At 43.1% G+C, this 17,859-nt stretch overlaps 1 protein-coding gene across 3 annotated transcripts in view; it reads left to right on the top strand.

Annotated features, from left to right (window-relative positions):
- Lrguk (leucine rich repeats and guanylate kinase domain containing) overlaps window positions 1-17,859 on the top strand; it is a 111,879-nt gene that overhangs the window by 23,938 nt on the left and 70,082 nt on the right. For all 3 annotated transcript variants that reach the window (XM_057770273.1, XM_057770282.1, XM_057770263.1), the window contains exons 6-7: window positions 4,602-4,726; window positions 10,118-10,261. In XM_057770273.1, the coding sequence (XP_057626256.1) occupies window positions 4,602-4,726; window positions 10,118-10,261 (269 nt within the window). The remainder of the gene's footprint in view (window positions 1-4,601; window positions 4,727-10,117; window positions 10,262-17,859) is intronic.

Genomic DNA, 17,859 nt, shown 5'->3' with positions numbered 1-17,859 from the left:
AAATCCCACTGTCAATGATTTATTCACAAAAATGGTAAAACTTCAGAGCTGGAAAGCAACGCGGTGATTGCGAGTTCTTGGAGGCTTTCTCCTGATAGCCCTCCTTTAATATTATAATGCCCCTAAGAGGATTAATCCAGTAAGCTAATTCATCGAAATAGTTTAGTGATTTATCAGATTGTATTTCTTCTTATCAGAAACTTCCCAGACCTCGGGACGAATGTGAAATAATAGTGTTAGGAGGAAGGGCAAGAAGCCCCCCATGAAGGATCTTAAAATAAGAAGACAGGAGATTAGAGGGTTGAAGGTATTCTGGCTGGGAAGTGTGGCTAGCTGGGAATGGAGAGCTGCTCACAGCCACGCGCGCACTGATGGTAATCAGCACTGCAGTGACGTGTAATGTGACTGCTGGAATAAGGAGGGGAAGAGGCATGGCCATGAAAAGGGTGTGGTCATTCCTGGTCATTCCAGGACTCCTCAGATGTCCAAGCCATGGATGCGCAAATCCCTTGTATGTAAGGAGATAGATGCTCTGTCACATGCTGTTACGACATGTTGTTGGGAATAATAACAATGAAAAAGCTGTATGACTTCGATACAGTTGTATGTTTTTTGCATCAAGCGTTTTCATCATGTGGTTGATTGGCTGAATAAAAGGGTGTAGAATCTATGCAGATGCAGGGCCAGCGTAACTGGAGGTTTCTCTCCCACCTGCCAGCTTCCAAATAACCACGCTGAGGCTTATTATTTACTATAATGGCTTGGCCGATGGCTCGGGCTTCTTCCTGGCTAGCTCTACATATTTAAATTAACCCGTTTCTATTAGTTTATATTTTACCGTGGGCTTGTGGCTTGTTAGGTCACATCTTGTTTCTCTGGCAGCTGCTGGGGTCTTCCAGACTCGACCTTCTTTTTTTCCCTTTCCCTTTGCTTAGATTTCCCACCTGGCTCTATTCTGCCTCGCTGTTGGCCAAATAAGCTTCATTATTAACCAATGGCTGCAAAACATATTCACAACGTACAGACAGGCATTCCACACCAGACCAGCATATCCTTTACTTGTGAGCCCAAGTAACTTATGGTGCCGGAAAGTCCTTCAGTGTTAAGGCAGAAAATATGATATACATGCATGGAACTGCCTGAGAACTTGTTTTTAAAAGGGTGTGAATGAGCAGTGGTCTCCACAAGGATGCTGGTTGAACTCCTCAGTTTTTGCAGAACCTCTTGAGCAGCCACAGCGGGATCTGCTGGAGCCGGGGCCGTGGTAGCAATGAGGCACCGTGTTTCTCCTTTCTCTCCTCCAGTTCTCATTTCAGAAAACTTGACACGTAGCAGTGACAGGGAGAGAGGAAGCTGGAGGCACCAGGGGAGTTGAGACAGTCTCTGGGGTCTTAGAAATAAGCTTTTCCAATCCTGATGTCACTGTCATGGCTAGAACTCCTGTGTTCCAGCTCCTGGCTCTTGCCTGCTTCTAGGAGGCTGCTTCTGGCAGCTGCCCGCTGCATCCGTTCACTCTGCTGTGATTCGGAGCATCTTCTTCTGGTTGGAATAGAGCTTCCAAGGCACCACTGTTTCTGTTAAACAGGGCTTAAACACTTTGTTCTCTCTGACACCGAGCAGATGCCTATTTGAAGTTTTCATGGCTTAGTTTTTGTTGCCAAAGATTGCTTGCTGCAAAGATATTTCATACACAGCTGTGTGAGATAATTTAATCTCCCATTTCCTATATTTCATGTGCATCTCTCATGATAGCCCATATCTACAAAGAGCTGGCCTTCATCTGTTTCCAAAACCATTGTTTAGCCAGCCTAGAGAAAATGGGATCTGAAAGACCGTGTTTGTGAGTAAGTATCTGTTTGTATGGCTGTTTTGGCAGAGACCCTACTCATAGGAGATTTGAAATGGCATATTGACCGCCACAAAACTGTGTGTTTCTGCCCATGGCTGGAATCTGGAACCAGCAAGAGAAGCCTAGAAATTTCTGCTACATTTGGTAACATTATCCGATTTTCTTATTTATCTCTATCCTTAGTCCAGCTCTTTTTGGATTCATTCCCAGCCTTGATTCATCTATTCCCATGCTACACATTAGAGAATGTGACGCTTGGCCATGTGTCTGTAATGTAGCTATGATATGAGAACCTTAGAGTTTTGAAGAATAGCTCATTCATACCCTTTTAAAAACAAACAAGTTCTCAGACAATTCCATGCATGTATATCATATTTTCTGGTTATTCTTATCCCCACCTTCTCTCATTTCCATTCCACTCCTGTCAGTACCCTCTCTCCCCAACATGTCCCTTCTTGACATTCATGTCTTTTTGTTTGATGACTCACTTAGTTTAGCAGGGCTGTCTGTGTGGTCATGGGCTTAACCATGGTCATGGGCTCCACAACCTGCTGGAGCCAGTGAGTACACAACTCATGGAAAAGAGTGACTAACACTCCCCCCCCGAAATATATTAGTAGCCAGCAACTTAAGAGAGAGAGGTAGGGCTCCATGAGCTTCTTCTTCACCTTGATTGTTGACAAGGCCAGTCTTACGCAGCCCAGTGCAGGCTCAAAGTGCTACTATGAGATCATGATTGTAATGGCTATGTTATGGCCTGAAGACAATTCTGCAGCCCTGCCCCCATCTTCCAGCCCTCACTTTTCTGCCTTTCCTCTTTCACTTACCAAGTCCCAGAGGGGTGGTGTAAACATCCTTTCCAGGACTGCACACCCAACCATCGCTGACTTTCAGCACCGTGAGCAGCCACGAGGCTCTGTGTTCACTGTCATTCCCTGCAGAGAGGAGCTTCCCTCACTAAGACTGAACCTTGTGTTTGTTTATGGGCATGAATGTGAACATTTTGAAGGAAGTCTGATTCCATGTCAAGTTAGCTAAACAATAGCAGTTAAGTTCCCCTGGAGCCTAACCATGGGTTTTCAGTCAAGTGTTCATACCAAGCATGAATTCTCTCCTGTGAAGTGCCTCAAAGAAAGAGACAGTTGGTTACCCCATAACCATCGTGCTATTATTGCTCCAGTATCACACCCAATTTTTATTTATTTTTTCCCCATGTCTTAACTCCTAGCTTCATACCAACTCGGTGTTATCACCATGTTACAAATGCAAACCTGATAGTGAAGGGTTGTGTAAACCAGATCGGGGTTTTGAATTTATCCTATTAAAATTTAAAAATATTTGATTTATGTGTGTTTATGTATTTGTGTGGGTATGTGCACATGAGTGTAGATCCCACTGAAGGCACTGGATTTCCTGGTGCTGACATTACAGGTGATTGTGAACTGTCTGATGTGGGGGCTGGCATCCAAGCTCAGGTCACTTGCAAAAGCAGCACACACTTTTAACCAGTAAACCACCACTCCCACCTACTCTGTGACAATTTTTTTTAAATAGACAGAACATCCAATCAACATTTTGAAATAATTAACCTGATTTTAGCCCATGAGGCTCTTGAGGGCAGAAAGTAATGGTTGTAAAAGCAACCCATTGATGCTAAAGGGGAGTTAAGTTGACAGCTGGGTGAAAAACAAGGACACCTAAAGACAGGTTTCAGAGCATCAATATCTGGTCTTAGTGATTAACTAGATGCTGTAAAGAATGAGAGAAAATGGTGATGTTACAACTACTTGGGAGGCAAAGCTGGGCTCTGGTGGAGCAGTGGCATTCATCCCTGGGAACTAGTCAGGCGGTTTGAGGATGGAAAAGGCCTAGCTGAACACTCAGCTTTGGAATTGCTGTCTGGACTGACTGCAAGCCTGGGACACGAGATAAACTTTAAAAATGTGATCGGTGAGAACAGAAACAGCAGATGGTGATATTAGAGCAGACTTCTAAGCTTCCTGTATTTGAACGGGAGAAGCCAATACCAGTGGGAAGAAAGGGCTGCTCCCCTCCCTGAGAAGGTGTTGGCCATCCAGCCACGCCCATTTGCTGTTGAGCTGTCACCAAGATGATCTGTCTGTCTGTCTGTCTGTCTGTCTGTCTGTCTATCTATCCCTGTTCACATTGCCTCGGGGTGACCCTGCTTTCCAAACTCCTGCTTGAGGGGAGCCACATGAGTTGCCCCATGGAGACCATTAACTAGCCCAGAGAAACACCACCCACGAGACAGCTCTGAACTGATGTTTTCTCCCATAGTATTAAATGAGTCACATGTAGATACAATTCCTATACCTTTAAAATTTTATAGAAGTGATGTTTTACCCTTTATGAAAAACATATAAGATTTAGATGGGGCTCATCCTATATGGGGCATAAAATATTCATTTATTCAAACTCTTGTCTGATTTTTCTAGTGATAATTTAACACTGATTTTATTTTATATTTTTATTTTTTGAGTGTATGTATGTATGTATGTATGTATGTATGTATGTGTGTCTGTGTTTCGCCAAGGTGCTTGTGTGAAGGTCAAAGGATCATTTTTAGGCATTGATTCTCTCCTTCCATCATGTGAGACCTAGGGATTGACATCAAATAACTTTACCTGCTCAGCCATCTACCTGGCCCAGCATTGATTTGTGTGTGTGTGTGTGTGTAATGTTTCCAAAAACTCTGAATAGCATTTTCCTTAAACATAGTTGTCATATACAGACAATGAGATAGAAGAAATCACTGGGCTAGAGAACTGCATCAGCCTGACCCACCTCAGTCTGGCCAACAACAAGATCACGACAATCAGCGGCTTGGGAACACTACCCATCAAAGTGCTTTGTTTGGTGAGTCCAACAAGACACCGTTCTTTGTAGAAGTAGTGGCTATTGTTTAAGAAGTGCGTGAATTATGACGACTTAGGATTTTCCTTTGCTCCTTATAGCGCCTGGTGTGCACTCATGCCCCGTGTGTGGGATCAATAGTCCCTGCTCAAGTAAAGCCAGTTTCAAATTCCGTATGCAGATTAAACATTTAGATAGTCAGTTTTCTAGTCTGTGAGAGAAAGTATATTTCAACAAGTAGTTTTTAATGTTATATATTTCGTTGGTGAAAATAACGGTTGAGCATAGTAAGCATGCGTGCTGCTGCTCACATCTTATGCATGCAGATGTTTCCCAGGCTCTGAACTCGGGCAGCCCGTCTATACAAGTGCATGCTGGTCTCCCAGTCTGGAAGTCATAAGCTGTGCAGAGAGGAAATGCGTAGTGCGGTCAGAAAGACTCCATCTGATTGCTGTTTTCCCAAGGACAGCGCCTTTTTGAAGCCCTGTGATATGCCATGTGACCAAAACTCAAATGAAAGCTGAGACTGTTGGCCAACAAGTCAGCAGGATCCCAATAGTCCCAAAGATGCACACGATCTTTATAAACTAACGGTATGGGTCACTAGTGTGCGTGTGAGCGTGCTAATGCTCTGTGTACAGGATTCTTCCTTCTCTTCCCCTCCCTCCTAGCCTTAGATGGCTCTGTTGGCCTTTATCACACCCATCAGAGGGTGGCCAGGGAGCTTTTCAATGAGGCTTGTATCTTAATAATGTTTGTTTCTCTCCCAGGAAGCTGTGTTAAATGACATATTGGGTTATGTGTACATTTTTTAAATTTAAAAACAATATTTTTCAGCCGGGTGGTGGTGGCGCACGCCTTTAATCCCAGCCCTCGGGAGGCAGAGGCAGGCGGATCTCTGTGAGTTCGAGGCCAGCCTGGTCTACAAGAGCCCGTTCCAGGACAGGAACCCAAAAGTTACAGAGAAACCCTGTCTCGAAAATCAAAAACCAAAACAAAAAACCAAAAACAATATTTTTCATTTTACATATCAATCCCAGTTCCTCCTCTCTGTCCTTCTGCTACCCTCACCTTTCCCCGACCCCATCCCCATCCACTCCTCAGGGAGGGGAAAGCCTTCCAGGGGGGGTCAACAAAGCCTTCCACAATAAATTGAGGCAGGACCAAGGCCCTCCCCCCATATCTGGGCTGAGCAAGGTCTCCCTCCATAGGGAATGGGCTCCAGAAAGCCAGTTCATGCACTGGGGATAAATCCTGGTGCCGCTGACAGTTCCCCACAGACTGTCGCTCACATTCGGAGGGCCTAATTCAGTCCCATGCGGGTTCCCCAGCTGTCTGTCGGTCCAGACTCAGTGAGCTCCCACCTGCATGCATACATTTTTTTAACTTAAAGGTGGCGCACGCCTTTAATCCCAGCACTCGGGAGGCAGAGACAGGCGGATCTCTGTGAGTTCGAGACCAGCCTGGTCTACAAGAGCTAGTTCCAGGACAGGCTCCAAAACCACAGAGAAACCCTGTCTCAAAAAACCAAAAAAAAAAAAAAAAAAAAAAAATTATTTTTTATTCTATGTCTTTGCCTACATGAATGTTTATGAAACACTTTCATGCCTGGTGCTCAGGGAGTCAAGGAGGTGGCACAGGATCCCCTAGGACTGGAGTTACAGACAGTCGTGAGCCACCATGTGGGACCTGGGGATTGAAACTGGAAAAGCCGCCAGTGCTCTTAACTACCGAGTCATTTCTCCAGCCCCATGTGCGCATCTTTGTACATGCACATAGGAATTCCTTATTTAACCACAGATCACTGAGGTTTGGCTCTGTGACGATGTTTCTTCCTTTTAAAGCTCCAAATACTTCTCGCCCTCCATGGAGTTCAGAGAGGGCGGAGGACCGCCTTCTAGTGCCATTCAGAGAAAGGCTTCATGAATCCCCGAGAGTTTGTGTTTTCTGTGCTCAAGGAGTGACAAATATTGCTAAAACAGTGCATTTTACTGTCATCCCGTGTCTCGTGAATCACATGACCCTCGCTGGCGCTAGCATTCTTGCTATTTTTTCTGCCAATAAATTAGATAAGTAGTTCTAGTTCCTGCACCCAGCACCCAAGACGGACGAGAAAATACAGAATCTGCCGTTACTCATTTTCACTGAAGTTCTGAGAGTTAGAAAGTTGCCCTTTTCCAAATTTGAATAAAATTCATAACCCAAATGATGCACATTTGCTTCAGCAGTTTTTATGGACTTCATTTTTAATTCATGGAATCAGAGCATCATTTGGTTTTGTCATTGACAAGAATTCAGTGTACAATACAGTAAGAAGAGCAAACCAACCGCTGATGCTCTGCCTTCATCCTCTGTGGGAGATGTAAAAGATGCCTTGCCGGTGGACCGTTCTGTCCTCGGAACCGTGACAGCGTTGAACAGTGACAAAGCTTGAACTGCACCGTGTGGGAGGAAAGGCCAGTTCGGTTCCCTGACAGACTGGCAGATGAGGATGTTTCCTAAATTGAATTTACTGCTCTAAAAGTGCTTTTGCTGCTATTCACTGCGAGGTTGGAGGAGCTGTGTGCAGAAACTTCTTAAATCCACATTCCCGAGCGGGCCTTTGGCTCTCAGTGCCCGACAAAGGCCCTGCCTACTTGGCTTTTAGTCAGAGATTCCGTGATTCTCAGCTTCTCTCAGTCTTCTCTCTTTTATGACCATAGGCTATCTAATTAAACTTTTCTATGCCTCGCTCTGCTCAGACCATCTCCCACTCTGAAAGCCATCAGAGCCCCTGAAGAATATTACATCTGTCCAGCGTATAGAAAGTGCTTCACAGTCCTTCGGGGAGAAGCACACTGTATATAAATTTGATCTGTGGGCAGTGTTTGAATGGGAGATTGAGCCCTCATTTCAATACATTAAATTGATATGGATATGATGGTGAGCTCAGCAGGGTCTCTTTCCTATTACTTTTCACTTTTTATAACTTTTTTGAACTTTGAACAGGAAAATTTGATTTCACTTTGGCAAATAAGGTTATGACTTTTTTTTCTTTTTATTACATTTTTTCAAATACATAGAAGTAAAAAGAATAGTATAATAAGCTCTCATGGGCTGTAACCCACCTTTAAAGGTTATTAACATTCTATTATGATATTTTAAGGAGCTATAGAATTACAGTAGTGAGCGTAAATGTAGTTCATTATTGAAAAAGGATGAAAATGGGTTTCTTGCTATTCAGTGTGCCAGTGAACATTACCGGTGAAAATATTCAAATGAAAGGGAATACAGCAGTTTAAGTTTTTAGTTATTCAGTTATTAAGTTATTCAAATATTAAGTTATATTGAAAATTTTGAGTGTTTTTTTATTTGATTTTATTTTTGAGACAGGCTCTCTCTGGGTAGCCCAAGCTGTCCTGGAACTCACTATGTAGACTAGGCTGGTCTTGAACTTACAGAGCTCTGCCTGCCTCTGTATCACCATACCCAGCCTGAAAACTTTAAATGTCTTAAAGATAAGTAAAACAGTATTAACTCAAAATGTGAACTTTATGATACTTTTTGACTCAAACCAAAGGTTAAATTTTACTGTGATATTTGTCTGTTCCTTAAGGCGAAGGGGCTAAGGAATGCAGAGTATGTTGGGAAGTCCTCAAAAATGAAAATTACTGTTATTGCTATTATTGCCATGGGTGTATGGAGACTGAGAAAGAGGACAGCCATTTGAGATTGGGAACTTTCCCCTGTTATCAATGTCTGAGAGATGCTTGTATGTGAACTATTGAAGAAGTAGATGTGGTTATCATGGTGTAGTAGGCTACCCGGTGGTAACGGCATTGAAGGAGTAACCATTGTTTTAACTGACAGTTGTGCACTCTGGGCTGGGTTGGAGGGCTGTTTCTTCTGATGGGCTTGCTGGAATGTTGGGTGGTGGGGTCGACTCATCTGGATTGCTTTGATGGCTATTAGTCTCTGGGTATTGACTCATAGATACCAATCTGTTAGTCTCCTATATAGTCTCAGGGTATTTTCCCATGTGATTTGGGATTTCTGCTTGTCCAGGTGACGTTTCCATAGTAGGGTGGCTGGAACATGGTATCTAGAGCTCCTAGGATCTGAAAGCAGGTGTGACTTGGTCATCTTATATCTTAGAATTAGAATCAGTATGTTTCTTTCATACTCTTTGGTTAAGGGAGGTTTATAGGCTAACATAGGTTAAAGAGGAGGTACTACACCATCACAGACTCTACCAACTCAACCATCAACAGACTTTGTGGGATGATGTCACTTGAGAATATTTCTGGAAACCGAGTGTAGGTGGGAGTTCCAGTGTGGGTTTCATGACGGCACTGAAAGAGCACATTCAGGCCATGGCTTCGGAGACCAGCATGCAGCTCTACTGATGTTTAGGTTTCAGGGGTGTGGTCTTAGTGTCTTTTCCAGTTGCGCTGAGAAACCACTGCAACAAAAGCAACCTCAGTGGGAAAGGGTTTCTTCAACTCACAGTTCTGGGCCACAGTTTATCGTAGCAGGGGAACCACAGCCCAGGGGCCTGAGAGAGCATATCTTAGGGATCCACAGAAGTCACAGAAGCAGAACAATGAGTAGAGCATGCATGGGCGTGTTCAACTCCATGTCTTCAGTCTTATACAGTTCAGAATCCTCTGCCTAGGGGATGATGGTACCCACAGTGGGTGGGGCCTCCCGCCGCCCACAGGACAGCCCATCTCACCAGTCCCTTGCTGAGATTCTCTTCTCAGGCAATATGTTTGTAGTAAAACTTAATGAAAAAAAAAGAGGCCACAAATTTGCTAGAGAGCAAGGAGGGGCATATGGGAGGGTTTGGAAGGATGAGAGAGAAGAGGGGAAATGATATATTATAATCTCAAAAATAAATGTAGTAATTTGAAAAAATCAAAGAGCTAACATCATAGCATACATTGTTAAAAGCTTATATTACTTAGTGTTTGACTATCTTTTTTTTTTTTTTTTTGGTTTTTCGAGACAGGGTTTCTCTGTGGCTTTGGAGCCTGTCCTGGAACTAGCTCTGTAGACCAGGCTGGTCTCGAACTCACAGAGATCCGCCTGCCTCTGCCTCCCGAGTGCTGGGATTAAAGGCGTGCACCACCATCGCCCGGCTAGTGTTTGACTATCTTACTGACTGGAAAGTTCATCCTGAATATGAAAATATTAAAATTCTAATGAAAATACTATACCCTGACCTTTCAGGTGCAAAGCTAGGATTTTCTTCTTGGGTCTCTGTGTAGATGTTTAGATAGGCGAATGGTGGAAATGGGGGCAGGAAAAGAACAGTTTATTGTTTTCGTTTTTAAAGAATGTGGGGTTCATGTCCAAATACAAAGATTTCTTGCATATTGCTTTAAAACACAAACTGTGTTTTATCCATTTCAGAGCAACAACCAGATTGAGAACATCACAGGTCTGGAGGAACTGAAGGCCTTGCAGAAGCTGGATCTCTCCTACAATCAGATCAGTAGCCTCCAGGGTTTGGAGAACCATGACCTCCTGGAAGTGATCAACCTAGAGAATAACAAGGTGGATAACGTAGGGCGTGGCTTCTGTGGGTAACGTAGGGCGTGGCTCCCGTGAGTAACATAGGGTGTGGCTTCTGTGGCTCTGTGAAGTGATCCTGTATTGGCTTTTCAAGGCTTACATGGAATGCCCTCTAGCAAACTTTCAGGGGCAGTTTTTAGAGTATGACTTTCTGAAAAACACCACCATTTCCAAACATTTGATAATTCTTAGTCACAGTATTTTAAAGGTTGAAATTGTCATCATGTGTGTGTAATTTTCTGAGGTTGTGTTCACACAACATTTTCTGTAGAAAGAAAGTGTTCAGAAAATTCAAAATGTCCAAGCAAGAAGAGACAAGAGAATATCCACAGGCAGATGTCTCCTCTTGCCTACATTCAGAAGTTCAGACTATTGGCTTGGGGAAGATGCTGCTAAAAAGGATACAAAGCTTCAGCTAGAGGCTGGGCAGAGGGAAGCTTCAGCTAGAGGCTAGGCAGAGGGATGCATTCCAAAATCTATTTAGTACCACCAACTGCAGTTAACAATATAGTGTTTTGCATGTGTTTTGGAGTGGGGGAGGGTAGATGTTGAGACAGGGTGTCAGGTAGCCTAAGCTGGCCTTGAACTTGCTATGTAGCCAAAACCAGCCTTAAACATTGGTCCTCCTGCCTCTACCTCCAAAGTGCTAGAATTTATAGACATGAGCTACCACTAGTTAGCAACAGTGGTCTTGAAAAATGCTGAGAATGGTTTTTAATGTTCTTAACACAAAAACAATAGCCTTTAGGAAATAATAGATTATTAGCTATATTTAGCCTTTCTACAATATGTGTATATGTGTATATATATATATCATGTTGAACATGTTAAATATAAGTATATACAGTTGTATCTGTAATCTAATAAATGTAAATGCCACAAGAAAGGCTTAGCCATAAAAATTAAGCAAAATGAACAGACATAGAAATGATTCCTTATGTACTGCTGTAACAACAGTGTCTCTTCAGTGGGTTGGGAAATGAATTTGTTTGCTTATCTGACTTAATGTACCCTTTACTTTCAAAATTATATTCATATTCTCTTTCTCTCTCTTGAACTCCAAATTAATTAATTTGGTTAGTTCTCCCTCCCTTTCTGCCTTTCTTCTTTGTTCCCTGGTTTTCTTTTTTTCATTCTTCCTTCCTTGCACAGTACTGGGGCCTTTCACAAGCCCCATGACTAAGCTATATTCCAAGGAACTTTTCCCCACCAAGCTTGCATTCTTCATTATGTTGTAAACAAATCAACAAAAGTCAGTTACTACGGTCTAAGAATAAGCACAGTTGTAATCTTAGACAAGACAGTTGATCTTCACCTCACTTTATCTGTTAACTGAGTTGATTTAGTGACTTCTTATAAGGTAAATGATTCTATTAGATGACATTGGTCCATGTATCTTGTGTTGCAGGAAGACAGTACAATTTCTGTTCCAAAGGACTTTAGTGTCCTTTTTATGAATTGCCATTGAGGATTGACTTAAGAAATATTTTGTGCTTAAAATGGCTGTCATAGCCAGGCGATGGTGGCACATGCCTTTAATCCCAGCACTCGGGAGGCAGAGGCGGGTGGATCTCTGTGAGTTCGAGGCCAGCCTGGTCTACAAGAGCTAGTTCCAGGGCAGGAACCAAAAGTTACAGAGAAACCCTGTCTCGAAAAATCCAAAAATAAATAAATAAATAAATAAATAAATAAATAAATAAATAAATGGTTGTCATATTTATATAGGGGATGTTGAGAAGGTAGAGCAAGCTCATTAAATGCCAGCTCAGTACATCTAAGAATTTAAGAGAAGTCACAGCAGTGGTGATAAAACAGTTATAGTAGATGAGAACTTAGGGCCCTGCCTTCAGAAATGGGAGTGGAATTAGACTTGAGAACCCAAGCTGTAGACAGAGACTGGGCTTTTGTTTCCCAGCTGTCCAGACCTGGATAATCAAGCAGAAACTATATTAATTACAACAGTGTTTGACTTCTGAGCTCAGGCTTATTATAACTAGCTCTTACAACTTAAATTATGTTATTCACGTGGCTTGGTACCTTTTCTCAGTGAGGCATTCTCATCTTGCTTCCTCTGCATCTGGCTGGTGACTGCATCTCTGCCTTTCCTCTTCCCAGAATTCTCTTAGTCTGGTTGCCCTGGCTATATTTTCTTCCTGGCTATTGGCCAATCCGCGTTTCATTAAACCAGTACAAGTGACAAATTTTTACAGTGTACAAGAGCATTATCTCACAGCAACGAGGCTTGGATGTGCCATAGGTTTAAAGTTACCAGCACTAATAAAAGGAATAAAGGAACAGGAAATTTTCAGTATAATAATATACATTATTGCCGGGTGGTGGTGGCGCACGCCTTTAATCCCAGCACTCGGGAGGCAGAGGCAGGCGGATCTCTGTGAGTTCGAGGCCAGCCTGGTCTACAAGAGCTAGTTCCAGGACAGGCTCCAAAACCACAGAGAAACCCTGTCTCAAAAAAAAAAAAAAAATACATTGTTTAACTAGGTATCTCTGAAATGCAGTTTTAGCATATAATCAACATATGAAATTATTATTGAGCTATTTTGTCTCCTACTGTTTTATATTGGACTTTTGGCACTGGGTGTTTATGTTTTAGTTGGGAGTACATCTCACTTCGTTTAGCCAGAATGCGGGTCCGGATTCACCCCACACAGAGTGTATCTCTCTCTTGGTTTTCAAGTCACTTTCCAAACTACACTGGCAAAGGGTGAAAGAAAAAGAGGTATGTTCAAATGAAGAAAGGCGTTTATAATTTACTAATGTTAGAGACTCTGTTCTGTAAAAAAGTGGACACATGCCCTACAGGGGACTCCTTTGGCAAATCAGTCTTTGACAGTAACATAATTCCCTGGTCCCCCACTGGGCATGGTGGGAGTAACTTACAATCCTTTGAAATGTTATTTGAACCCTCTGACGAGTCCCTAAGGGGTTTTTATAGGATGGTTGAGATTTTTTTTTGATTCAGGGGTGGAAAATATATTTGTAAAGGGAGCACCACATAGGTATGCTGCTTCCTCTATGATTCAGTGCGATGTGAGAAGGACTGTTTTCTCTGTAGCCATTTCTTCAGTATTATTCTGTGTATACCCGCGTACATGCCTGCCCTTTGCCAGTGTTTGCTGTCTGCTGATTAGGGGGCCCCTGCCATCTTCCACTCTGCAGTCCCTGTGACATTCTAAATCATGGCTAACGCTTAAAGTTGACCCAAACTTTCAACACCACCACAGCCTCCACACCCTCCCAGCTGTGGGATACTCGCCAGGGCTAACTCAGGGAACGCTAGGCTGCTTCTGAATCTTGGTGCTATACGTCTGAGTTTCTGTGTGTCAGGAGGCCATTGTTTTTCAAGACAGAGTTTGTCTGTGTAGCCCTGGCTGTTCTGGAACTTGCTTTGTAGGCCCAGCTTGCCTCAAACTCACAGATTCACCTGCCTCCGAGATTAAAGGTGTGCACCACCAAGCCCAGCTAATACCTTAGAATTTATTATCAGCGCTTCTTGTCCATTTTGGCAAGGAGTCACAATGCAGTACTCAAAACCACAGATGCGAGGAAAGAGCTTCAGTTGTGGATAACTTCAGCACTCTGCTGAGCCAGTCTGGTCTTCTCCATCAGTTACGCTGCCTTGGACAGTCTCCCTCGATGTGGATGGAGGTGGCGACAGCGAGACATTGTTTTCATGGTGCTTTAGATGGTGTGTGTTCCAAGGTAAAGGGTTTCTTGCTTCTCATTGTTCAGCAATAGACTCTTTTTTAATGTCTCAGGCAAGCAGTAAAAGGACATTGCCCCCGCCTTCTTGGATCCCAGTTCATACTTTTGTCCGTGTGTATGTAGTAACATAAAGAATTTGTGGGGATTTGACTGCTAAGTGAACTTGACCTCTCTTTGGGTTAGACTTCCACTTATTAGACCTGAAAAGAGGAGCATTGGGTATATGATCTTAGGGTCTCCTGTCTTATGCAGGGTCAATGCTGAAGCAGAGGCAGCCGGGTCTGGGTTAGAAGAGATGTTGGTGTGCTCACATCACTGTTAAAGTCAGTCTCCATTCTACTCCTGCCGTTGGACACACACAAGAAGGAGGCCCCTTGGGCGCTTGTGGTCTCTATACCCCAATAGGCCAGCCAAGGCTAGGTAGCCTGAGCTGCTATCCAGCCCCCAAAGTAATAGAAATAGAAACTGCCCATGGTTCTCTGCAGAATGCTATGGTGTTCACTTGCAATCTTGGTTCTTAAGGTGCTTCATTGCTTCTTCAGAACATTTGAGCTTTCAGGCCAGGACTGATATCACTTTCCCTATAGTCATGACCCTTACTTAGTGCCTGCTCCAGAATGGCCAAGTTGGCCTACTTCTTGTTAATGTACTTCGTGGAGTTGGAGTAAGCCTGCTAAAAAAGTCAAGGACTTGACTGAGATCATTAGGCCATCGGTAGAGGAAAAAAGACCTGATATGGTCAGTCCACATAACTTAGGGCAGAGACCAGTAGGCTTATGGGTGAGCGTGGGGCCATGTGCTCTCTGGTTAGGGATTTGGGAGGTGGGGCGTCATCACTTTCTTTCTGTCTACTTCCGGGGCTCCATACAGCTAGCCTCTCCAGCACCTTCTCCGTGTGTTCTTGAGCCTCCACACTGTCTTTCATCATTAGTACTTACTACTGCCCACGTGCTATGGAATAATTCTTTCGTACACTGTGAAAATTTGTTGCTTTCCTTGTTAATAAAAAGCTGATTGGCCAATAACTAGGCAGGATTTCCAGGGCAGAGAGAATGCTGGGAAGAAGGGCAGAGTCTGAGGAGTCTCTAGGCAGAGTCAGAAGAAGCAACATGGGAAGTTCATAGATGAGGTAAACAAGCCTTGGGTCAGCACATAGACTAGAAGAAATGGGTTAATTTAAATTCTAAGAGCTGGCCGGAGACAAGCCTAAGCTACTGATCAAGCATCTATAAGTAATATTAAGTCTCTGTGCATTTATTGGGGGAACTGGCAGTCCCAGTGAAAAGCTTCACCTACACCCAAGATTATAGCATGCCATATTTTATTCTTCATATCTTAAAGAATTATTTCCTTCCCTCTAGGACAGTGGTTCTCAACCTGTGGGCCACGACCCCTTTGGGAGTCGAATGACCCTTTCACAGGATCACCCAAGACCGTCGGGAAACACAGATGTTAACATCATGATTCATAACAGTAGCAAAATAACAGTTATGAAGTAGCAACAAAAATAATTTTATGCTTGGGGTCACCGCAGCATGAAGAGCTGTATTAAAGTGTCAGAGAACCACCCTTTAGGAAGGTTGAGCACCACCTCTCTAAGGTGTTATCTTCTTGACCTTGGAGAGTTTATCTTGTTCAAACTGTGCCAGGCTTGATTTATGGTTGGCACTCAAGAATGTTGTTGGGTGAAAATATGGCCCTCAAGAGTCCTCGGCCCCTCCCCTCTGAAGGGTGTGGATGGCGTCTAAGGTGCAGTGAAATTCTGGGAAAACTTTGCATAAGCAGGAGGCTCACCTGGCCCCCTCCTGGGTGAAGAAAGGTAAATGGGCAAGGTTAGCAGTTGTTTGAGTGGAGACTGTGAGGCTACAGTGAGTCAGAGGCAGTAAAGAAGGAAGGTCCCAGAGGGGAGCCCTCTGAGGCAGAAATCGCGAGGCAGCATGGACTGAAGACGCTAGGTCTCTGTCAGGTGATGGGTGACTGGATGGTAGTGGTGCCAACCAGCACCATGGCGAGGCGTGACATTCACGTTCTCTTAATATTGTAGGGGCAGGATCCCACTCCAGGTAGGAAACTGCACTGTCGCCATCTCTCTCAGAAGGTAAATGCGGCCGTGACGCAGCTCCTCGGAAACTAATCCTGTGAGATAGACTAGGTTGAACTGTGAGCCCACTAACCCCACCCTGCCTCCGGAAACTGTGATTTTCTAAACTCCCTTGTTTAGAAAAGGGTTTCTACAGCTGAAGTTAATGATCCCAACATGAGATCATGCTGGAATTAGGATGACCTGAAGGCCAATGTTCTCCCAAGAGGCAGAAGGGGAAAAAACAGGCATGGAGGCCAGGTTTATGTTGCTTTAAGTCAAGGCTGTCTGGCTTCACGAGAAGCTGGAAGAGGCAGGGAAGGGTTCTCTTTCAGCGCCTTCAGAGGAATCACAGGCTCTGCCAGCCTTTGTTTGCACCCTCATCTTCAGAGCCGTAAGAATTAGCTCCTGCCATTTTCAGCCTCCTGGTTTTGGGTTTGTCATGAACCCTCCAGGGCTAGAAGAGTGTGCTGCTGTGTGTCTGTGGAATGGAGGGGCGGATGAGTTATTTTTAACTCCAATCTCTTGTCTTTTCTGATTTTTGTGTTTTAATAAACTTTCCTTACCTTAATTAAAAAAATATTCTTATGGTTTTTTATTTCAAATTTTGGATTATTTTTTCATTATTTGGTCTTTAACTAGGACTTGCGTGTGCATGTGTGGGGAGCAGTGTTCAATAGGAATTGAATTCCCATATAGAAAACAAATAGTCCCAATATTTCAAAAATCTGATTTAATAGCATAAGATAATCTATTAATGGATATGTCAGGATTTATTGAATTATTAACTTTTTGAAATTTGTTGTGTTTACAACCTGCTATTAAAATAATGTTGAAGTATATATATCCTCACACATAAATCTATCGTTACGTGCATTTTTTTTTATTATTTCCTCATGATGGATTTTTTGGAAATGCCATTACTGGGCATGGGTGTCATGAAGCTCATTGATGCTTACGCCTCCCACTGCAGTTATAAAGTTCGGATAACGTATTGTAGGCTTCTCTGGCTATTCATTTGTCAATACAGTCATTTAAAAATTGCCAATCTGGAAGTGAAAACTAGTGTTTTGTATACTATTTTATATATATTTCTTTGATTCTCAATAAGGTTAACATTTTTGTTGAATTTTATTACCATTTTAAAAATTATCTGCGCATCCTCTTGGCCATCATTTTCTTTAAGATGGTTGCTCTTTGATTCTCATTGTATGTAAGGTACTTTAGCTATATAGTTAAAACAATATATAGACTATGCTACATTTCCTGTAGTATATCCCTTTATTGTTTTTATGTTGGTGAAAAATCTTTTTCATTCTGGATCTGATAGGTGCTTATCATAAACTAGTTCCTCTGTGTTGTTTTCACTATTTTCAACTTTTTTCTTCTTCACTTTTTTTAGATAATTATGAGACTGGGTGACTTTCATTTTCCCCTCTCATCTTTTTGTGTATTTATCTGTTTGTTTTTATGTGTATGGATGTTTTGCCTCCACATATGTATGTGCACCGTATGCATGCAGTGTTCCTGGGACCAAAAGAGGGAGTATGATCCCCTGGGACTGGAGATGCAGCCATGAGCAGCCATGTGCCAGCTGGGAGTTGATTCCTGGAAGAGCAGCCAGCATTCTTAATCACTGAGCCATCTTCCCAGCCCCTTCACTCTTGTTCTTGAGATAGGTTCTCACAATATCTACAGCACTAGCTGGCCTGAAACTCACTATCTAGACCAAGCTGGCCTTGAGATTATAGAGCTCTGCCTGCCTTTGCTGGGATTA

Source organism: Chionomys nivalis, chromosome 1 (genome assembly GCF_950005125.1).
Source record: "Chionomys nivalis chromosome 1, mChiNiv1.1, whole genome shotgun sequence".
Classification (NCBI taxonomy): Eukaryota; Metazoa; Chordata; class Mammalia; order Rodentia; family Cricetidae; genus Chionomys; species Chionomys nivalis.
Note: the sequence above shows the minus strand (reverse complement) of the source record. Positions and strands in the feature narration are given on the sequence as shown.